The following is a 24,516-nucleotide window of genomic DNA, read 5'->3' on the forward strand; positions in this document are numbered from 1 at the left end:
CACAGAACCAATACATTGGTTCCTGGAAGTGAGAAAATATGAGAGGAGCCGTATTAAATCCGTCACTGACGTACCCCGCCCGCTCAGGAGCAGGGCAGCCGGGCGTCTGACTGCGGCGCAGGGCCCTCCGGCCCGAGGCCTCGTGGGCGCCACCCCACCCCACGGCGCTTCTGGCTGTGGGCCCAGCTCCACGTGCTGCCCTCCATCAACCCCAGCACAGGGCCACGCACCAGCCTCCAGCATGTGTCGGAGAGAAGTGCCTGAGATTAGAATGAGCGTTTCAGTCAGGAACGAGATCGTGGATGTGACCGGGAACATACAGGGTATCTGTAGTCTCAAGTGGTTGTCATCACATGCAGACCGAGGACGTAACGACCTGTATTTGTTCACACAGAACACATCTGAGGCCCAAGGTTACAACTATCCCTCTATTCCACACAGCAGTGAAGAAGCACCCAATGAGAGCTTGAAAAATCCATTATACATTTCACTCCTTACTGATCCAAACCTGGCTTACATCCTCTGATGGAAAGAAACTTTCAGATGAGCAAAGAGTTGATACAGATGTTGAAAAGTTTAATACTTTACTCAAAAATTTTCAGACATCTTACAAATACCCAGAAGCTCTTCTGGATGTGTGCCCTGAAAGTGGTGTAAGTTAAAAGTGATATTCTTTTATTTGAAGGAACTTTTTTCTCTTCTCCCCTTGACCTGGTCTGCTCAAAGCAAGCAAGTTTCAGTAAAAATCAAAACCTCCAACTAATGCTTAAATAGGTATAATTACCAGTAAAACTGAAGAAAGCCATTTTTTATAAATTTTTCTCAGTATGTGGATCTTATGCTGAGAAATTCACCCATACTAGACTGCTTGTATTTACTGAGGGTCATTTAGAATCACAAAATGTTCTTTTGTTTTAAAACTAAGCTGCATTGTAACAAGAGAAACTCAGAAGGAAATGCAGAGGTGTAAATAAAGAAGTCTACACATGGAGCTGAGTTACTTTTTCTTATAATTTTGGTTCTTAGTGGAAATTTTTCGTCAAATACATACAGCCTATTTTTCATAAACTTCTCTCCCCAGAACCTTTAAATTCAACAATCTGAGAAAACGATTCTTTTACCTGTGTCTGAACACAGACACTCTACGGCCACACACACAGTGCATGTGGGCACACGCACTTTAGGCCTCATGGTAGGAACTGCGTGTGAGGGGCCCACCTCCTGCTTCTGATGCACAGCTTCTGGTGCTCTAACCTAGCGAGGGTGATACAGAGTACCACGGTATAGTTTCTACTCAGTGGACTTGAGGTCAAGAACCTGTCCCTGCAATTATTTACAGTTTAATAACTGAATGAGCGTGAGGTCACGATGCACTGCAGAACGGTCCTGACACCACGCACGCTGGCCGACGCTGTGTGTTCTGGTGTTAAATGATCACCTTTCTAAGTCTGAGGCTTAACTTGGCATGTGCAGAAGTGACCAAAGGCGAAAGAAGGGCTTTCTACCACAGAGGATTTACGGTTCCATAATGGACACAGGAGTACAGGGAATTACGGGATTCCTGAAAAAAATGTTTAAAAAAAAACTGAGTGTACATACAGCCTATAAGGCAAAATCTAAGTTACAAGTGTATTCAACACTGGCAACTATGTTGTGAGAGGTAATATGAATTATTTACACATAAACTGTCAGAAAGTGCGACGACGCAACACACCCTGCCACGGCTATCGCTCAGGCAGCAGGCAGGTCCTCGCATCTACCAAGGCTCAGGGTTACAAGAGGTGCGTATTTTTCCCTTAACTCAAATTCCAGTCAATATTTGGTAGCTTAAGTCAGAACTATGCTTTTGTTTTTTCTTGAAGGAAGTAGAAAACGCCATTTGCGAGCATTACAATCTCAACACAGCCACTGCGGTAACACCTACCAACTTCCATGTTTTGCAGAAACTGCCCATCTGAGGATTAAGGAAGGATGCCTTTCATGTAGGTGTCTACACTTTGAATGGACTATATAATGAGATTTACATGAATCCTTAGAAAGCCCCAAAGTTGCCTTTTCTCACATACTCATGGCTGCACAGCTGATGCAAGCAAGCATGTCCCCCAGAAGACGCGCTGCCTGGAGGAGCCTGCGCTTGGCTGGAAACTATAAGGTCCACCCAAAGGCAAACAAAGAGGAGACGACCTGCGACAGCCAAGCCCTCAAATTATGAAGACGGGGACACGGGCAGGCCTAGGCCCAACACATGGACCACGGTCAGCAGGACGGCCTGGCTGGCGGGAATGTCACGAGTGTGGGGTGCTTGCTCTCGACTGCAGAGTGGCGCTCGGGCCTCACAGTGCTTTCTGATGCCCGTTTGCAGAAGGCTTTGCTGTGTCTGAATCCCTTGGCGTATCTGATAAGTGCAGTTTATGAAGCCCTGCAGAAAAACGAAGAAAATGTAAGAACCAACACACTGCTGAGAGGCTGGGCAGAACATGAGGTGCTCCTGAGGAGACTGCCGCGTGGCACGCTCCCTGCAGCAAGAAAGGGCTCCGTGCCCCACCAGCAGCGCCCAGGGCCTCCGCTGAAGATAGGTGCCTGGCGGGAAGCCAAGCCTCCCCTCATGCAGGAGCCGTCCCCTCACCCAGCCTCCCACAGGGCAGGCTCAGCTTCCTCCGCTGAGTGCAGAGCCCCTGCCCTCCACACAGCCCCTGCCCCGCCACGCCCTCCACCTCGGCCCCAGGAGCAACTTCTAATGAACCTGCGCCTGCAAGCTTATCTCCATCCTCAAGTGCCCTTCTTGGGGAATAACCTGAAACAAAGATGATCCCATTTTTATTTTAAAATACACTCATACATACACACTCACAGGAAAATGCAGGGGAAAACACACTAAGACATTAAGCATGCAAGTAAAAAGAAAAACAATGGAGAATATTACCAAGAAGAAGGAAAGGACCAAGAGCAACCTGAACACAGAGTCAACGCGCATCCCTGCCTTGGAAGCTATGCTCCTGCCCTCTATCACGCGGCGATGGCTCACCAGGGCACTGACACACTGGGCAGCACTGTGCCTGTGTGGGCACAGAAGCTGGTAGGAAGTTTCAAGTATTTAACTGGCACTAAAGCTCTGAGCACTTTAACAAAACGAAGCATAAAGATATTCAAGAACACATAAGCAGCACATCCATGGAAAAGATTTCCAGGGAATGATTTTTATGAGGCTCAGATATTTGTAAAAATATACTTGGATGATTTTTCCCCCTAAAATTTCAGGTAGTTTTCTAGCTAACTTGATATACAATTTTATACCCCTCACAAGCCAACACAACATTCCAAATTTTAAAATTTCTATCACCTGCATATCTTCATGGAAAAAAAGTGAAATTGAGCCTGTCTATGATGGATGACTGGGAAGGAAAAAATAAGTCAGTCAAACACACACACACACCCACCCCGAGTTCCGGTTTCAGGAGTGGCTGAGCCGCTGAGTGACGAAAGGCACCTACAGCTCCAGCGGGACACAGACACGGGGCAGTGCGCCAACACAGGCCGGCTGCAGGGCGCACGGCCACCAGGTGGTCAGCCTTCGCGGAGACTCAGCCCCTTCAGGGGCCATTATTCTGATGAGCTACTTCTCAAACCTGGGTGGGGCACAGGTTATCTATTCGGAAAAACTACAGTGTCTCTCTTCTGTAGAAATCATCACCGGCTCCACCATCACGGCAGCTGAATTCCCAGTGGCTGCCCTGTGCCAGAGGCTCTATGAGAAAGACTGCGATTCTCAACCCACAGCAGCAGAGGGAAAAAGCCCTCCCGCACCACCCCCAACACACAAAAGAAGAAAAGAAAGGAGATGGTTAAGTTTTATATTTTCTGATCAAATTATATGATCCTCAGTGAAATCATATTAAGATTTCAGATCATTCACACATTATATACACTTAATGAGGATCTTTTTCTAGGTATCAAGCATTGCCTCCTTAGAGCGTTCCAAAGAGTAACAGAAAACCTTAGGAAAACTGTATTTATTAGATGTTCTACATAGCTCTTGATAACACCACTGCCTCTTACAGTCAAAGAGCCAATACAACATACACAAGCTTTACCTTAGGGTAAATTATATCTTACTACTTTATTTATTCATTTTTATTTGTCTGTGCCAGGTCTTAGCTGGGGCAGGTGGGATCTAGTTCCCTGCCCAGGCCTCCTGCATTGGGAGCTTGGAGTCTTAGCCACTGGACCATCAGGGAAGTCCCATATCTTACTATTTTAATAAAGACTTCTTTAGCAAGATGATATCCGAAACACCCAACTCAAATGCTAAATTTACTGCAATTTGATGGCACCCCACTCCAGTACTGTTGCCTGGAAAATCCCATGGACGGAGGAGCCTGGTAGGCTGCAGTCCATGGAGTCTCGAAGAGTTGGACACGACTGAGCGACTTCACTTTCACTTTTCACTTCATGCACTGGAGAAGGACACTTCATGCATTGGAGAAGGAAATGGCAACCCACTCCAGTGTTCGTCCCTGGAGAATCCCAGGGACGGCGGAGCCTGGTGGGCTGCCGTCTCTGGGGTCGCACAGAGTCGGACACGACTGAAGTGACTTAGCAGCAGCATTCACCACCATCTCATTTTAGTGAATGATAAGTAGGAATTTATCTGAGATTATGGGTAACTAATATTGCTGATGCTACAACAAGCTAAATATGAAATTATAACTCTAAACATCTGGCTAAGAGGACTGTTTGATTCCCACTTTATCTTTAGATTTTAATCTGACCAGCATTATGGAACCTGGGCATTAAAATCCCCAAAGTGTCTGGGGCTTCAGCTGAAATGAGATGTAACTCTTCCCTTTTTGCCCAGTATTTCATCAGCCACTGTCTCCTAGGATAAATTCGCAGTAAAACAGACACGAGTAGACAATCTGAAGTCCTTTTTTCTTCCCAGTGGCCATCCTTTCAAGCATCAGGATTGGAAAGCTTGGTGGTGTGTAAAGCTTTCTGTGGTCTGCCTGGCAGACATCCCTGTACGTGCGATCAGGGCCTTAAGGCACCACGGTTACGCTGTGCTCTGCAACAGCTCAGAGCCACAGAGGCACGTGGGCTATGAGCATTCACATGGTGTCAGTTCAGGTAAATGAGCTAATGTCAGGACTTTCTAACCATAAATCACTACCTTTCCCCTCTTTTATAAAATTACACACCCTAAACCCAAGAAGGTTTAAAAGCAAGACAGTTTATATTGTCTTGGTATTCCCAAAATACAAAGCCTGAAATATGCTTATCACTAATGTTGAAGTAAGCATGAAAAATACGGTCATGGGTGACATCTGTACCTTTTATAGCTTAGCCAAATCTATGAGTTTTTAATACTGTCTCAATGCATATGACTCATGGAATACATAATAAATGCCCTCTCTCTTATTAATGCCAAACACTAATATTTTTATTCCAAATTATTATCTGACTTATGAAGAGAACTGTAATTGTGGGTCAGCCTGAAACTTACAAAATCCAATTCTCAAAAAAAATCTTAAACTAAAAAACAGTAAGAGGCATCATTACCAGAATATAAGCCTTGCACCTCACCCTCAGTTCATCACAACTGCTCTCATCATCATAATAAAAGAGCTACTTCTTGCTGAGCTCTCATGGGTGTCAGGACTTCCCTTAGGCCCTGATGAGAACTATTTTAGTTAATATTCACAACAGTTCTGAGGATGATATTATCACTGTTTTATAGATGAGAAAGATGAGGCTTAATGAAGTAATCTTATACAAGAACATAACCAATAAGCAGTGGGTTCAGGAATGTGACCTCAAAGGATTCACACATTTGGAAAATGAATAGGTAAAGACTTAAAATTAGCTGAAAACTTAAAATTATTAAAGTAGAAAGAGAGAAAAAGTACCCATAAACCTCAGGATTACCTAGGGCCTTGAAAAGCTCTTCTCGCACAGCAGAGGTGAATTTTCTGACCAGACACAGTGTGGTCATGATAGCAAAGAGCAGATTGTAGGATAGCACAATATAGAAATTTCCCAGCCAGTTAAACCTTCCAAAGTCTCCAAGCAGGTCAAATCTAGTGATTCCTGTTAAAATAAATAAAATAGCCCTTAGTAAATCAGGTACAATCTATTTATATAAATATATATTTACCAAGATAAAGTACAAATCAGATCAAATTCCATGGGCTTCCTCATTTCTGTTAGTGGGAATCCTCGGTTATCACAGACAGTCATGGTCCTGTGGCCAACCCCAGTCAGCCTAAGCAACTGTCCACGTGTCAGTCTCTGGCAGTGGTGAGCAACGAAGCTGAAACGGGTCACTCGCTCAGCATTTCCCTGCATCCACAAGAAACCCGCTGTGCTGCTCCTGTGTGGAAAGTGGGTGCAGCCCATTCCCCAAAACAGGAAATGAGGGTTGTGATGGAAGAGACACTGACAAACTCTCTCCTGCCCCAACCCTTGTCCCACCTCCCTACAGGGCCCTGCTCACATGTCACCTCCTCTAAGAGGCCACCTGTCTCCTCTACCCTCAACAGCTGACCTGCCAAGGTCCACCACCCTGATAATGTTTCTTCAAGGCACACACTATCTGAAATGTTTCTTTTCCTTTGTGGTTCATTTACTGCCTACTTCCTGCAGAATTATAAGAATAGAGACTCTTGTTTTTAGCCCTATGATCCCAGAACCCAGAGCAATGCCTTGCACATACTTAAAACTTACTACTTAACAAATAAACAAATAGAGTGGTTCCTTTCCAAGGGGAAGAAAACACACGTTACATATGTGAACTGGATGCTGCAGTCCTGTGGAATGAATGGCCACAGCTGAGATGCAGTGTACCTGCTGCGTACGCTAGAAACGCAGTGCAGTTGTATTCTATATGCATCACCACTTAAATTCACCTGTGACATGTAAAAAACAAGTCTTCTTTAAAAAAGTCTGACTAGTCATTGTATTCAACAAGTACATGCCCTCGGCTCAATACTTCTTGGAAAGAGTCTGCATATGGAAGGATTTTTCCGACTACTGACAGGTAAATAAATAAGTAAAACAGCGTTCAAATGGTCAGTCAAGTGAGAGGTGACGGGACTACTGATGTTCTTTAAGGAAGAAGCTGGAGAGCTCACCATGGCCATATAAAGTTTAACCACTAAGGACCTGTATATCCAAAATCACGCACCTCTCATTTTATGGGTGGCCTAAGAATTTCAAGAACAGCTTTGACTAAACTTAACGTCACCTCATCAGCTAACTTTCAAACTTAACTCTCATCCCCACTCAACGCAATCCCATCACCTCCTATCTGGACAGACTCTACGAAAGTAGCTCATGGAGATGACAGAAAAAGAGCAGGTATCAAAAAGCAGGTCTCGTGTAACCACATGTATCCAGGGCCAATGTATCTGAATCTGAGAGACAATAATCTACCAAAGTAGTTTAAGGAAATACAAGATTAATGGAAATGTACAATAACATGCTTTTTCAAAGAAGGTAGAAGGGACCCAGACCCTAGTAGCACGTATAGCATAGGTCACACCACAAGGCCATGGCAACGATTCGGCGGCAGTTTCTCTGAGTGAAGACTTACTAAGACTTTGTTAAAAGGAACATGTGTCTAATTATACATATTATTTTTCAAATGAAGTACTACTTAATTTAACCTAGGAAGTTAACTGTAAACAAGATGCAGTCCTCCCAAAAACACACTTCAGTGGGTTCATGGCCCGGGGATCCCAGATAAGCATCTTCGATCCTTAGAGCCCAAGACTCCTGAGCATCCGGTGAGGGACACACGTGCATGCGCACACACAACTGTGCGTATCAGGAAGCTCATTTAAAGAGGAGCTGACACATCACAGGGTAAAACCTTGCCCAGATGCTCTATACAAGTCTGATCTGGTCTCAAAAATTTTTGATCATACACTACCATTAGCAAAAATAAAATTAGAGTATATATACCCATTACATGTGTATTTTATTTGAAAACTATATACATACTACTCACTGACCTATATATTATTTTATACACAAAAGACAGACTTAAAAAACTATAGCAATAAAAATAAATACAAGTTCTGATAGCTTCTCCACAGAGCCCAATGACTTACTTTGTGAATTTATGGGGAAACCAACTCCACTTTGGAAACTTCTGCTACATGCTAACTAGTAATTCAGAGTCACCCAGAACTTGCTGTGTGTCACGCGCCCCATGAGAGGGAAGCCAGGGGCAGTAAGTGAGAATTCACACAGTGAGACTGGAAGGCACGTTACGAACAATGGAAAGGTGCTTCCACTAGAGCTTCTCAGCTGGCTAGCCCTGGTGTCTGCAGAGGCAGGTCAAGACCCAGTGGGAAACATGAGGAGAAGAGCAACCCCTCTTGTTCGAGGCTCTGGCCACAGACACCTCAGGTTGGCCTCAGACAGAAACCCAGAAGCCTAGTGCTACTGTGGATGCACTGGGGCTTCAGACAAAACATCAGAGATTATAGGAGCGAGCTCCAGAAGACTATGTTGTTCAGAATTTAACATTTTAGAAATATAATATCAGCTAAGTACTACAAAGCTCTTCAACTCTGAAAATCTTCTAATAGACAAAAAGAAGTCTTAAATAAACACTTTTCTAAAATGTCTAAGAGGATTTTGTCACAGTAAAAATTGTAAAATGTACTTATTTCTTTTCCAGCTTACCACTGCATAAGTTTAGCATGTACAGCATGTTTTAACTCATATATACCATGAAATGATTATTAAGATCAGATCAGTGAACATTCATCACCTCAAACAGATACAAAATTTTAAAAGTTTCAAAACTTTTTTCCATGTGATGAAAACTCCTAGGATTCGCTCCCTTAACAACTTTCCTATATAACACACAGCAAATAATTATATTTGTCATGTTGCACATCATGTCCCTACGATTTCTCTCATAACTGGACATGTGTACCTGTTGATGACCTTCATCCAATTCCCCCTCCTCTACCTCCTGCCTCTGGTAACCACAAATCTGATCTTTTTTCCTAAGAGTTTGCTTTTGAAGTATAATCAACCTAAAACACTATGTCAGTTCCTCTGACATGACACTGTGCTTTGGTATTTCTATACATTTCAAAATGACCACCATCTAGTTATTGACTATGTTCCCCACACTGTACATTTGAGATCCTGTGAATTTTGCAGACCTCATCTCCTGCACCTATTTTTCTCTCCCACTCACCACCCAGTCCCGGAAGCCACCTGTCTGCTCTCTGTGTCTGTGACTCTGATTCTGTTTGGCTGCTCATTTTTGTCTTCTAGAGTTCATATGTGAGTGAAATCACACAGTATCTGTCATTATCTGGCCTATTTTATCAAGCATAATGCCCTCTAGGTCTACCCATGTCACAAATGGCAACATGTCAGTCTTTTACGCCTGAGTCATATTCCTGTGTGTGTGTGTGTGTGTGCGCGCGCGCGCGCGTGCACGCGCACACGTACATCTCTATCCATTCATCTGTTCATGGGTACTGAGGCTGCTTCCGAATCTTGGCTACTGTAAATAATGCTGCAATCAACACAGGGGTACATATTTACTTTCTAATTAGGGATTTCATTTTCTTCAGAAAACTACCCAGGAGTAAGACTGTTGGATCATATGGTAGCTCTATTTTTAGTTTTTTAGGGAACTTCCATACTGTTCTCCACAATGGCTGCACCAATCAATATTCCCATCAACAGAGCATGAGGGTTCCTTTCTCTCCACACCCTCTTCAGCGTTTATATATAAACTGTTTGATGATGGCCATTCTGGCCAGTGTGAGGTGATGCCTCAGTGTAATTCTGATGTGCATTTCTCTAATAATTAATGATGCTGGGCATCTTTTTATGTATCTTTTGGCCATCTGTATGTCTTCTTTGCAGAAATGTCTATTTAAATCTGCCCATTTTTGGACTGGGATGTTTGGTTTCTTGGCATTGATCCTTTGTAATACTTTGGATATTAACTCCTTATTGGATACATCATTTGCAAGTATCTTTTCCATTCAGTGGGCAGCCTTTTCATTTTGTTTAGTTTCCTTCATTGTGCAAAAGCTTTTTAGTTTGATGTAGTCCCATGTGCTTATTTTTGCTTTTGCACCCCTTGCCTGAGGAAACAGATCTCCCCAAAATACTGCTAAGACCAATGTTAGAGAGCATACTGCCTATGCTTTCCTCTAGAAGATTTATGACTTCAGGTCTAACATTTACATCTCTAACCTGTGATGTATTTATTTTTGTGCATGATGTGAGAACATGGTTCAGTCTCCTCTGCATGTAGCTGCCCAGTTTTTCACAACATCATTTACTGAAGAGGCTTTCTTTTCCTCATTGTATATTCTTGCCTCCTCTGTCACAGATTAATTGACCATAGGTGGATGGATTCGTTTCTGGGCTTCCTATTCTGCTCCATGGACATATATGTCTGTTTTTGTACCAGTACCATGCTGTTTTGATGGATGTAGTATTGTGGTATAGTTTAAAATCAGGGCACACTGACCTCCAGTTTTAATCTTCTTTTTCAAAGCTGTTTTGGTACTTCAGTATCTTTTATATAGTTCCACACGAAGTTTAGAATTATTTGTTCTACTTCTGTGAAAAATGTCATCGGTATTTTGATTGTACTGAATCTGTAGATTATCTTAGGTAGTATGGTCATTTTAACAGTGTTAATTCTTCCAATCCATGAACATTGTATTTCCCTTCATCTGTTTTTGTTGCTTTCAATTTCTTTCATCAACGTCATAGTTTTCTGAGCATGGATCTTTAATCTCCTTATTTAGATATACTCTTAGGTATTTTGCTCTTTTTGATACAATGGTAAATGGGATTCTTTTTTAAATTAATTTTTCTGATAGTTTGTTTTTAGTGTGGAGATATGCAACAGATTTCTGTCTACTAATCTCTATATATTAATATTACATCCTGGAACTTTATGGAGTTCATTGATAAGCTCTAGTGGTTTTTTGGCAGTGTCTGTAGGATTCTATTAGTATATGTCACCTGAAAACAGTGGTAGTTTTACTTTTTCTCTAATTTAGGTTCCTTTTAGTTATTTTTTCTTGTCTCACTGCTGTGGCTAGGTTTTCCCCTAGTGTGTTGAATAAAAGTGGCAGGAATGGGCATCCTTATCTTGTTCCTGATCTTTAATGAAATGCTTTCAACTTTTCAACACTGAGTTTGATGTCAGTTGTGGGTTTATCATATATTGCCTTTATTATGTTGAGGTATGTTCCCTCTACCCAGTTTGTGCAGAGTTTTTATCATAAATGGATGCTGAATTTTGTCAAAAGATTTTTCTGTATCTACTGAGATATGCAATATGATTTGCATACTTCAAGTTTCTTAATTTGATATATCACACTGATTTGCAGATATTTAACCATCCTTGCTTGCATCCCTGGAATAAATCCCACTTGATCATAGTGTGTGATCCTTTTAATGTACTGTTGAATTCACTTTGCTAAGATTTTGTTGAGGATTTTTGCACATGCTGACTCAAGTGATATTGGACAATAATTTTTGTGTGTGTGATATCTTTGTCTGATTTAATACCAGGGATGCCAGGGTGACAGTGTGCCTTCCTAAGCAATTGTTTGGACTGTTTGAAAAGGACAGGTGTTAAGTCTTCTCCAAATGTTTGTTAGAATTCACCTATGAAGCCGTCTAGTCCTGGACTTGTGTTTGTTGGAGTTTTCATTTCTATTTCATTACTAGTAACTACCTGTTCATATTTTCTATATCTTCCTGGTTCAGTCTTGGGAGACTGTACACTCCTAGGAATTTGTCCACTTCTTTTAGGCTGTCCATTTTATTGGGGCATACAGTTCTTCTTAGTAATCTCTTATGATCCTTTGTAGTTCTGTGGTGTAGGCTGTAATGTCTTCTTTATAATTTCTGCTATTTGGGCCCTCACATTTTTTCCGTAATCAGTCTGAGTAAAGGTTTATCAATTTTGTTTCTTTTCAAACACCAGCTCTCAATTTCATTGATTTCTATTTTCTTAAGTTTCGTTTTATTTATCTTTGCTCTGATTTTTCATGACTCTCTCCTTCTACTAATGTTGTGTTTTGTTTGCTCTCCTTTCTCTGTAAGATTCTTTATTTGAAAATTTTCTTGTTTCCTGAGGTAGGCCTGTATCACTATAAATGTCCCTCTTAGAATTGCTTTTCCTGAACCCCATAGATTTTGGCTCACTGTTTTCATTTGTCTATAGGTATTTTAAAATTTCTCCTTTGATTTCATCAGTGACCCATTGGTTGCTTAGGAACATGTTGCTTAGCCTCCATATGTTTGTGCTCTGGGAAGTTTTTTGTTTGTTTTTTAATACACTTTCATTTTCTCTGCAAAGGTGATTCAGAGAATTTATCTTTTGGCTACACCACACAGCATGTGGGGTCTCAAGCAGGGATCAAAACTACGCCCCCTGCAGTGGAAGCATGGATTCTTAGCCACTGGACAAACCAGGGAAGTCTCAGGAATTTTTTAAAGATTGTAGCTGCTCTTTAGTTCCAAAGCATTGCTGTTAGAAAAGATGCTTAATATGATTTCAATTTTCATAAATTTACCAAGACTTGTTTTGAGGCTTAGCATGTGATCTATTCTGGAGACTGTTCCTTGGGCACTTGAAAAGAATGTGTATTCTGCTTTTGGATGGAATAGCCTATATAAGTATATATAAATACATACATATATATATATACACACACATATACATATACACACACACACACACATATATATACAGGAGGGAGGCCTGGCATGCTACAGTTCATGGGGTCACAAATAGATGGACACAACTGGGTGACTGAACTATAAAGTCCATTTGGACTAGTGTACTTTTTTTATTGATAATACCAACACTTAAGAAAAAACAGCAATACTTAAAAGTTTTAACAACTTATTGACCAGAGATGTATTAATATGTCTTTTGTTACCCAAATATTGATCGAAGTGTTTCACTATTCACTTATATAACAAATAGTCAGCCACAGGCACAAATTTCTGCAAAAATCCCCTGGGTGAATGACATGTTAATAAAGACTTGTACAAATGTAAAACACTTCAAAATCTCTATTTCTGAAAGACATAAAAGGGTACTAAGGCAGCAAATTTTAAAATACTACTAACCATAAGATAATTTTAATTATTTAATGTTATTTAACTGTCCTTGACATGGAACAACAGACTGGTTCAAAACTGGGACAGGAGTACGTCAAAGCTATATATTGTCACCTTGCTTATCTAACTTATATGCAGAGTACATCATGTGAAATGCCAGGGTGGATGAAGCACAAGCTGGAATCAAGACTGCCAGCAGAAATACCAATAGCTTCAGATATGCAGATGACACCACCCTTATGGCAGAAAGTGAAGAGGAACTCAAGAGCCTCTTGATGAAGGTGAAAGAGGAGAATGAAAAAGCTGGCTTAACACTCAACATTCAAAAAATGAAGATCATGGCATCTGGTCCCATCACTTCATGGCAAGTATATGGGGAAACAATGGAAACAGTGACAGACTTTGTTTTCTTGGGCTCCAAAATCACTGCAGATGGTGACTGCAGCCATGAAATTAAAAGATGCTTCCTCACTGGAAGCATATTAGAGCAGAGACATTACTTTGCCAACAAAGATCTGTCTATTAAAGCTATGGTTTTTCTAGCAGTCATGTATGGATGTGAGAGTTGGACTATAAAGAAGGCTGAGCACCAAAGAATTGATGCTTTTGAATTGTGCTGGAGAAGACTCTTGGGAGTACCCTGGACTGCAAGAAGATCCAACCAGTCAATACTAAAGGAAATCAATCCTAAATATTCATTGGAAGGACTGTCACTGAAGCTGAAGCTCCAGTACTTCGGCTACCTGATGCGAAGGGTCGACTCATTGGAAAAGACCCTGTTGCTGGGAAAACTGAGGGCAGGAGAAGAAGGGGACAACAGAGGATCAGATGGTGGGTTAGCATCACCGACTCAATGGACATGAGTTTGAGCAAGCTCTGGTAGATGGTGAAGGACAGGGAAGCCTGGCATGCTGCAGTCCATGGGGTTGCAGAGACAGACACAACTGAGTGACTGAACAACAATAACTACAACTCTCCTAGTCAAACACTGAAAAGTTTATTTCCATTCAGAAGTTCATTTCTTTAAAAGATATACCAGGTAAGAAGCTCAGTTAGTAAGCAGCAGCTAAGCATATGGTTACATTATCTGAATTATCTGTCAATAAAATACTCTTCACAATAAACCACGAAATCAGCTCCCTGCACTAGGATTAAACTGAAAATGTCTTATGCATAGTTCCTTGAATAAAGATCTTTTTTTTATCCATACCTATAAAAGAACTAAGGACAAAACCTCACTTCAAGACAGAGCTGATTACTCCACCTGCAATATGAGTCAAGAGAATTTACGTTTGTTAGCCCACCTGAGTCAACTTGACTTTTAGCAAGCATATTCATGTTCCTTAACTAGCAAGAAGTTGTGAGAGAATATATAAAGCTTGACACACCAAAAGGACCATTAAAGTAACTTTCTCAATAAATCATGTTTGCTGGCATATCATACAAATGGCTGCCATGAATATCCATGGCTTTAATGAAAGACTGCCAAAAAGAGCACATACATTTTGCTATAGAAAGCAAATTTATAAATTGAATGTTCTCTGATAAAATATTGGGATTAACACATTTTCCCCCTCTCTGGATTCCCATAATAGTTAGTATAAATTATTATCTCGACTAGATTTTTAAATTCCCTTCTCTAAAACCAGGCTTTTGATATAAAATTTACCTACACAGTATCAAAAATTAAATGTGACTTAAAGAATATAAATCCATAATTAATCATGAACATCATTAATTTCAGGACTAATGTAAATAACCTCACTGTAAATTGTTTTATTTATTCACACACACACACAAAAATTCTAAAACTAACAAGAGGTCCCACTTTTTAGGGGTAATGGAAGACAATGTTGTTAAAGGAAAGACTTTAAATCTGACCAGTCTTACTCTGCAAACAAGTTTTCATTATAGTACATCAATTAGAAATATGTTCATTGACTTCAGAGTCCAGCCAAAGCTAAATAAAGGAGACAGTCTCTCACACTTTCATTAATCAAAAAACTGGACAAAATATGCAAACTTGTGGTATTCAAGACCCTGGACATATAGCAATGAGGGTCAATGATGCTAAGAGATGAGAAACAAGCAACGTGGTCCTCTGAATGCCATCAGTTCAGTTCAGTCGCTCAGTCGTGTCCGACTCTTTGCAACCCCATGAACTGCTGTCTGCCGTAGCTCCTACCTAAAGAGGGCTTCCTGAATGCAGAGTGGAAAGGAAGAGGGACAGAATCCAGCCGCCTCACCAAGGTAAAGAGGCGCGGCTGGAGCTCGGGACAGCACAGCGGCTGGACAGCTGCACAGGGTGGGAACCTGGGAGGGAGACAGAGGACCTCGAGTATTCAGCTGGGAACTGACGAACACACTGGCTTGTGGAAAAACAACCAACCCAGAAATGCCACAGATGACAAAATGACTAGCAAGGACATAGTCTATTTTCTATTATTGCATTGTTTGTATATATCACAATTTGTTTTTCTATTCACCCACTGAAGGACATTTGAGTTGTTTACAGCTTCTGCCAAGTCGTTTCAGTCGTGTCTGACTCTGTGCGACCCCATGGACTGCAGCCTACCAGGCTTCTCCGTCCATGGGATTGTCCAGGCAAGAACGCTGGAGTGGGTTGCCATTTCCTTCTCCATTACAGCTTCTAGCTACTATTATAAATGAAGCTGCCATGGGCATTCACATCTAAGTCTCTGTATGAATTTAGACTTTCATTTCTCTTGGGTAGTAACTGTTAATAGAAATGGAATGCCTGGGCGTATATTTCAGTTTTAAAGGAATGGCCTAACTGTTTCAAAGTGCTCATGCCATTTTTATGTCTGCATCACAAGTGCATGAAAACTCTGGTTCCTCTACATCTTTACCAATACTTGGTATAGTCAGTCAGTTTAAGGTCAGCCCTTCTAATAGGTGTGTAGTGAACTTAACTTGCATTTCCCAGATGACTAATGTGCTCATTTGTCATCTGTATATTTTCTTTGATGAAATATTTATTCAGATCTTTGGCTCATTTTAAAAATTAGGGTGATTTTCATATTGTTGAGTTTTTTGTGCTATTTACATACTCTGGATAAAGGTTCTTTATCAAGATATGTGATTTGAAAATACTTCCCGCATTCAGTGGCTTGTCTTTGTATTCTTTTGCCAATATTTTAGCAAGTGCAGACGTTCTTCATTGGATGGAATCCGACTTAGCAACCTTTCTTTTATGGATTGTGCTTTTGGTGTCATCTATGCTAAGTCTTGCTCTAACCAAGGTCACAAAGATTCTCTCTTGTGTTTTCTTCTAGAAGATTTATACCTAGGTCTGTGACCTATTTTGAGTAAATTTCTGTATATAGTATAAGGTATGAATTAAAGTTTATTTCTTGGCATTTGGTAACCAGTCACTGAAGCTTGAGAATTCTCTCCCACTCAGTTGCTCTTGGGAACCAGCTGTCCGTCTATGCGTGAGCGTGGGTCTCTTTCTGAACTCAGTTGTGTCCCACTGACGTCCTCGTCTCTACACCAGCACTACACCCTGCGGGTTAATGTGGGCTGATGATGAGACGCAAGATATGGCGCTGACAGATGAACCGCCCAGGTTGGTAGGTGCGCTATTGGAGAAGAGAGGAGAAATAACCTCAGGAAGAATGAAGAGGCAGAGCCAGAGCAAAAACAACGCCCAGCTGTGGACGTGACGGTGATGGGAGTGAAGTCCATGCTGTAAAGAGCAATACTGCACAGGAACCTGGAATGTCAGGTCCATGAGTCAAGGTAAATTGGAAGTGTTCAAACAGGAGAAGGCAAGAGTGAACATCAATATTTTAGGAATCAGTGAACTAAAATGGACTGGAATGGGCGAATACAACTCAGATGACCATTATATCTACTACTGTGGGCAACAATCCCTTAGAAGAAATGGAGTAGCCATCATGGTCAACAAAAGAGTCTGAAATGCAGTACTTGGATGCAATCTCAAAAACGACAGAATGATCTCTATTCGTTTCCAAGGCAAACCATTCAATATCACAGTAATCCAAGTCTATGCCCCAATGAGTAATGCTGAAGAAGCTGAAGTTGAATGGTTCTATGAAGACCTACAAGACCTTCTAAAAGTAACACCCAAAAAAGATGTCCTTTTCATTATAGGGGACTGGAATGCAAAAGCAGGAAGTCGAGAAACACCTGGAGTAACAGGCAAATTTGGCTTTGGAATACGGAATGAAGCAGGGCAAAGGTTAATAGAGTTTTGTCAAGAGAACACACTGCTCATGGCAAACACCCTCTTCCAACAACACAAGAGATGACTCTACACATGGACATCACCAGATGGGCAACACCAAAATCAGATTGATTATATTTTTTGCAGCCAAAGATGGAGAGGCTCTCTGCAGATCAGGAGAAGACCAGGAGCATGACTCAGATCATGAACTCCTTATTGTAAAATTCAGACTTAAATTGAAGAAAGTAGGGAAAACCACTAGACCATTCAGGTATGACCTAAGTCACATCCCTTATGATTATACAGTGGAAGTGACAGATAAATACACATACAACATGGGTTAATCTTAAATACAATGAGTTAAAGAAACAAAAATAGTTCATAGTAAGTGATTTTACTTACAAAAAACTCTAGGAAATGTGAACTACTTTTATTGTGACAGAAAGGTCAGTGGTTGCCTGGCGACACAGGGGTCGGGGAGTGGGGGACGGTATGAGGAGGAGCCACCCAGGGCCAGAAGGGAGCATCTGCGGGCGACAGACTTGTTCGCTGTCTTGACTGTCGTGACAGATTCACAGTCACGCACGTTAAGGCAAAACTTATCAAATTACACGCTTTAGATGAGTACAGTTTACAATATGTCATTTTCATTTATTTCAATAAAGCTGTTAAAATGTATTTAACAGGCTTCACACTATATACTCCATACCATGCATGGATATATTAGTGTATGGCTGTGCCAAATAGATTTAATTAGAAATTCTTTATTTCTGCACTTGCTGTTGTGGTATGAGTCACATTTTACAGTATTTTTGAGTTGCTATCATATTCCTAACCCCACACAGTACTGTAAGAGTTACAAGTAGGTATGTATGCCATTTATTCCCTTCATGGATGTCTCTGTACAGTTAAGTAAAATGGAAAACTGAAAAGCACATGAGTTCCTCGTTGCACACACATGACCTAAATGCTACATGCAGACACTGGGTACACCTGACCACAGCTTTCCTTAAGGAGACCAGTTTTGTGGAGCAAAACGTGAGCAGTCAGAATACAGTGTGATGAGTGACACGGCAGATAAGCAGAGGACTGAGAGAAGTATCCAGAGAAGGCGATGCCACCCCACTCCAGTACTCTCGCCTGGAAAATCCCATGGACGGAGAAGCCTGGTGGGCTGCAGTCCATGGGGTCCCTAGGAGTCGGACACGACTGAGCGACTTCACTTTCACTTTTCACTTTCATGCATTGGAGAAGGAAATGGCAACCCATTCCAGTGTTCTTGCCTGGAGAGTCCCAGGGACAGGGGGGCCTGGTGGGCTGCCGTCTCTGGGGTCGCACAGAGTCGGACTGAAGCGACTTAGCAGCAGCAGCAGCAGAGAGAAGTATTATGGGAGTATGCAGGAGGGAGCTTAAAGGGGGAGAAATTCAAGGAAAACTTTATCTGTGGAGTTAATGGCTGAGATGACTCTCAAATGACATGTTAGGTTGTGCCAGCGAATAGGTGGTAATGAAATTATTCACCACAGACAAAGTAACACACTCAACGACATAATGGACAGAGCTGTATTTGATTCCTATCCCAACACATCTGAAGAGCACCCCTGCTGCAGCCTGAACCAGGGCTGCAAGCAGTGAAGCGGGACACACAGGTGGGGCTAGGTTTAAATGCCGTCCTGTGCACCGTGCAGAGGCTGGAAGTTAATCTAATGGCAGAGGTCTTGGAAGCACTGGGAGCAGGAACACAGTGCAGGAGAAAGAGGGGTGCTGAGCTATCCATCAGAGCATGAGTAAACGTTGGTGGGGGAGAGGGGTGGAGCATGTGCTCCCCAGTAAGATGAACCCAAACAGACCCAAACCAAGCCACATTATTATTAAAATGCCAAACATTAAAGAAAGACTCTTAAAAGCAGCAAGAGAAAGACAACTAATCACATTCAAGGGAGCCCACAGTCCAGCTGGCTTTTCAGTATGACCTTTACAGGCCGGAAGGGACTGGCACGATATAGTCAAAGTACTGAAGGGAAAAGACTTAAAACCGAGAATACTCTAACCAGCAAGATTATTAGAAATGAAGAAGAAATAATTTCCCAGATAAGCAAAAGCTAAGAAAGTTGGTTCATCACCACTAAACTGGCTTCACAAGGTACTTCATTACAGGGAAAAGAAAAAGCCATAACTAGAAACAAGAAAATTATAAAAGAAAAAAATCTCACCAGTAAAGGCAAACATAAAGGTAATGGCTCAGCGGCCTGTAAAGCTAGTAGCATGCACGCAGTCACCTGACGCTCTGCGACCCCTGGACTGCAGCCCACCAGACTCCTCTATGTATAGAATCTTCCAGGCAAGATACTAGAGCGGGTCGCCATTTCCTCCTCCAGGAGATCTCCCCAACCCAGGGGTCGAACCCACATTTCCTGCATCTCCTGCACTGGCAAGCAGATTCATTACCACTGAGCCACCTGGGAAGCTCCAGTAAAGCTAGCATAAAGGTTGAAAAACAAAAGTAGTGAAAAACATCCATATCTAAAACAATCGTCAAGTGACACGCAAAATAGAAAGATATAAAATGTGATGCCAAACACATAAAGTGCGAGGAAGAAGAGGGTAAGATGCAGTGCTTTTTACAAACTGCTCAAATTGACGCAACCATCAACTTAAAATGGACTGCTCTATACAGAGGAGGCTGTTATGCACGAATATCATAGCAGCCTCAAACATAAAAACAGTAAAAAGACACGAAAACTAAACAGAAGGAAATACAAATATAACATTAAATGAAGTCATCAAATCACAAGGGAGGGGAAGAAATGAAGAAACAAAGAACTGCCCAAAAACCTTAAAAACAATTAACAAACTGGTAATAAATAAGTACCCATAAATAATTATTTTAAAACAGATAAATGAACTAAATGCTCTAATCAAAAGGCATACGGTGGCTAAAAGAAGAAGAATTACAAGACCCATTTATATGCTACTCACTAGAGACTTACTTCAGATCTAAAGGCACACACAGACTGAAAGAAAAGAGGTGGAAAACAGTATTTCATGCAAACAGAAATGAAAAGAAGGCTAGAGTAGCAAAACACTAATTCAAAATATACATGCACCTCGATGTTCACTGCAGCATTGTTCACAACAGCCAGGATATGGAAGTAACCTAAGTGTCCACTGACAGAGGAATGGATAAAGGACACGTAATACATACAATATATACATAGTTACATACATACAAAGGCAGTATCAGTCAGCCATTAAAAACCCTGAAATCTTGCCATTTGCAACACATGGATGGATCGAGAGGTATCATGAAACAAGCCAGACAGAGAAATACAAACACCATATGATCTTACTTATATGTGGAAACTAAAAAACAAACCAAAATGAAAACAGACTCACAGATACAGAGGACAAACAGGTTGAAGGGAGGCAAGTGGGAGGGTGGGTGAAAGAGGTAAGGGGGATAAGAGGTACAAACCTCCAGTTATTAAATAAATAAGCCACAGGGACTTAATATACAGCATGGAGAATATGGTCAGTAACACTGTAATAACTTTGTATGACAGATGCTCACCCTAAGCTTATTGTGGGGATCAATGCATAATGTACATAAGCATCAAATCACTGTGCTGATCATCTGAAGCTAATATTGTATGTCAGCTAGGCTAAAAAAAATCAACAAATAAAAATTTAAGAAAAAAATTTACCCTTGGGATAAGATTACAAGTCAAGCCAGAGAACAAGTATTGGCCACCATCTCGATCTAACTGAAAAACATTTCTATCACTACCCCAGCCCTCTCCACCGCCCCCTCACCTCTGGCCACCACTAACCCACTCTCGTCTCTACGGATTTTCCTGTTCTGGACGCCCCATGCGAGAGGAGCCACAGACTATGTAGCCTTTTGTGCCTGGCTCGTTTCACTCTGCACAGTGTATTCTAGGTTCAAACACATTGGAGTATGTGTCCAATGCTTCACTCCTTTTTCTCTTTTTAAAACAAGTGTAACACAAGGCTGAAGCAAGAATCTGATACACCTTTCACGCGTGACAGAGAATCTGACCTGTCTTTACAGAATGAGAAGACTTGGAGAGGTAGAGCAAAGCTGGAGAGAGGGTTGTGGGAACAATGTGAGCCAGTGTGGGCTTGGAGATGGGAAAGTGTGCTTGTAAATATCAAATCAATTCTAGTCATCACTGTTTATATGCTACAAATACATTTTGTCCTAATGTGAAGGCAATTTAACTTACTAGTCCAGATGAAGTAATGTATATGAATTTTAATACAAACTAAAGTTAAATGAAAGGGAACTATAATCATAGTCCAAGAACAAACCTAAAGTACTAATTTTAAAACAAGTGAACGTTTAAGATCTCCAATAGAGATCCACTCACTCTCTTCCTAGAGAAACTCTCCTGAGATGGGGGGGCCTCCAGAGTAGCTCTCAATGTCACGGCCTCATCTGAAAAACTAAACACTTCCCTGGTGCTTTTAGGGCTTCCCAGGTGGCTCAGTTGTAAGGAATCTGCTTGCAATGCAGGAGATGTGGGTTTAATCCCTGGGTTGCGAAGACCCTTTGGAGAAGGAAATAGCAACCCAGTCCAGTATTCTTGCCTGGAGAACCCCACGGACAGAGGAGCCCACTCGGCTACAGTCCACGGGGTCGCAAAGAGTCAGACACACAAGTGAATGACTAACACTAGTGCTTTTTGCTTTGGCCGCACTTCTTACTCTACTCTCCTCAGAGAAAAGAACATGTGTTTAAAACCCAGCTCATGAGCAATCCTTCACAACGACATATTAAACTAAAATCATACACTCAACTCTCTGCTTTGATTACTTGATAAACAAATCTGATTCTTTTCACTTTTCTTTTATTAAAGGAAATGGAAAGGCAGAGTGAATGTGAGAAAAATTTTTTTCTCTGGTTGTGCTATGTGACATGTGGGATCTTAGTTCCCTGCCCAGGGATCAAACCCATGCCCCCTGAATGGAAGTGCAGAGTCTTCACCACTGGACCCCCGGGGAAGCCCCGATGTGAGAGAGAGTAACAAGATGAAAGCAGGCAGTGCTAGGTGTTGGTACAAGACGTGGAGGTTTCTAACGCAACTCCCAACTCTCTGGTTTGGTGTACGGTATAGAAAGTACCTGAGGACTAAAAGGGAAGGACAAGGGAGGGGAGAAAGAGCAGGAGGGAGTAAGGGCAGGAGGGAAGGAGCGGGGAGGACAGACGCACACACATGCACGAATGGGTCCTACTGTGGGAACGGCCTACGTGAGGAGCTGCGGGACGCCACATGGAGGACAGGGCTGCTGCGGCTGCTGCCCCAGCTCAGGGAGGGCGGTGGGGGCAAGTGCGTGGGTGAGGCTGACGAGCAATGAGAGACAGTCGAAGGACGGCCGGAGAAGGAGAAGGAGAAAAAGTGAGCTTTTCTCGGGACGGTAAAGGCCGTGTAGCGTCGCCGTTACTCTGAGCAGAAAACAGTCGGTGGAGGGGTACAAAGATGCAGAGCAATAAAACTTTTAACTTGGAGAAACAAAACCACACTCCAAGGAAGCATCAGCAGCAGCAGCCACCACCTCCACCAATGCCTGCAGATGGGCAGCAAGCCAGCAGCCAGAATGAAGGCTTGACTATTGACCTGAAGAATTTTAGGAAACCAGGAGAGAAGACCTTCACCCAGCGTAGCCGGCTCTTTGTGGGCAATCTTCCTCCTGACATCACTGAGGAGGAAATGAGGAAACTGTTTGAGAAATATGGGAAGGCAGGCGAAGTCTTCATTCATAAGGACAAGGGCTTTGGCTTTATCTGCTTGGAAACACGAACCCTAGCGGAGATTGCCAAAGTAGAACTGGACAACATGCCACTCCGTGGAAAGCAGCCGCGTGTGCGCTTTGCCTGCCACGGTGCATCCCTTACAGTCCGAAACCTTCCTCAGTATGTGTGCAATGAACTGCTGGAGGAGGCCTTTTCTGTGTTCGGCCAGGTGGAGAGGGCTGTAGTCATTGTGGATGATCGAGGCAGGCCCTCAGGAAAAGGCATTGTTGAATTCTCAGGGAAGCCAGCTGCTCGGAAAGCTCTGGACAGATGCAGTGAAGGCTCCTTCCTGCTAACCACATTTCCTCGACCTGTGACTGTGGAGCCCGTGGACCAGTTAGATGATGAGGAGGGACTCCCAGAGAAGCTGGTTATGAAGAATCAGCAATTTCACAAAGAGCGAGAGCAGCCACCCAGATTTGCACAGCCTGGCTCCTTTGAGTATGAGTCTGCCATGCGCTGGAAGGCACTTATTGAGATGGAAAAGCAGCACCAGGACCAAGTGGACCAAAACATCAAGGAAGCTCGTGAGAAGCTGGAGATGGAGACGGAGGCTGCTCGCCATGAGCACCAGGTCATGCTAATGAGGCAGGATTTGATGAGACGTCAAGAAGAACTTCGGAGGATGGAAGAGCTGCACGATCAAGAAGTGCAAAAACGAAAGCAGCTGGAGCTCAGGCAGGAGGAGGAGCGCAGGCGCCGTGAGGAAGAGATGCGGCGGCAACAAGAAGAAATGATGCGACGACAGCAGGAAGGATTCAAGGGAACCTTCCCTGATGCGAGAGAGCAAGAGATACAGATGGGTCAGATGGCTATGGGAGGTGCTATGGGCATAAACAACAGAGGTGCCATGCCCCCTGCTCCTGTGCCAGCTGGTACCCCAGCTCCTCCAGGACCAGCCACTATGATGCCAGATGGAACCTTGGGATTGACCCCACCAACAACTGAACGCTTTGGCCAAGCTGCTACAATGGAAGGAATTGGGGCAACTGGTGGAACCCCTCCTGCATTCAACCGTGCAGCTCCTGGAGCTGAATTTGCTCCAAACAAACGTCGCCGATACTAATAAAATTGCAGTGTCTAGTTTCCCAAAACCCTTAAAAGAAGGACCCTTTTTGGACTTAGCCGAATTCTACTCTGGAAAAGTGTTAGGGATTCCTCCCAATAGTTTAGGTCTTCCCTGCCTGTAGTACTCTAGGGAGTATGTTGGAGGCAAGGGTAAGGGAGGGGTGATATTTCACAAATCAGTTCCATGTGGTATATCCTTTCACTAATCAATTCTGTGTGGTGCATTCCTAAAATCTCATGTGATTGTTGAGAGCCTGCGAGGGCCAGGGAGCCATGGCAAAATGGATCC

The 24,516-nt window shown here is 42.5% G+C and overlaps 2 protein-coding genes across 3 annotated transcripts in view; one reads left to right on the top strand and one right to left on the bottom strand.

Annotated features, from left to right (window-relative positions):
* Positions 1-559: 559 nt before the first annotated feature.
* LMBR1 (limb development membrane protein 1) overlaps positions 560-24,516 on the bottom strand; it is a 133,338-nt gene continuing 109,381 nt past the window's right edge. The window contains exons 16-17 of one of the 2 annotated variants that reach the window (XM_055591374.1): positions 5,923-6,084; positions 560-2,419 (exon numbers count right to left, since the gene is read on the bottom strand). In XM_055591374.1, coding sequence (XP_055447349.1) covers positions 2,334-2,419; positions 5,923-6,084 — 248 coding nt within the window. In that variant the 3' untranslated portion in view covers positions 560-2,333. The remainder of the gene's footprint in view (positions 2,420-5,922; positions 6,085-24,516) is intronic. The other variant, XM_055591375.1, reaches the window with a different exon arrangement.
* LOC129659704 (non-POU domain-containing octamer-binding protein-like) lies at positions 22,831-24,304 on the top strand. Its single transcript, XM_055591373.1, has one exon. It carries the CDS (start codon positions 22,846-22,848, stop codon positions 24,223-24,225), a length of 1,380 nt encoding a protein of 459 aa, XP_055447348.1. The 5' UTR covers positions 22,831-22,845; the 3' UTR covers positions 24,226-24,304.

This window comes from Bubalus kerabau, chromosome 8 (assembly GCF_029407905.1).
Source record: "Bubalus kerabau isolate K-KA32 ecotype Philippines breed swamp buffalo chromosome 8, PCC_UOA_SB_1v2, whole genome shotgun sequence".
Taxonomy (NCBI): Eukaryota; Metazoa; Chordata; class Mammalia; order Artiodactyla; family Bovidae; genus Bubalus; species Bubalus kerabau.

Bases quoted from the DNA above. Each gene is read 5' to 3' on its own strand.
- LOC129659704 (XM_055591373.1), top strand. From the start codon at position 22,846: ATGCAGAGCAATAAAACTTTTAACTTGGAGAAACAAAACCACACTCCA.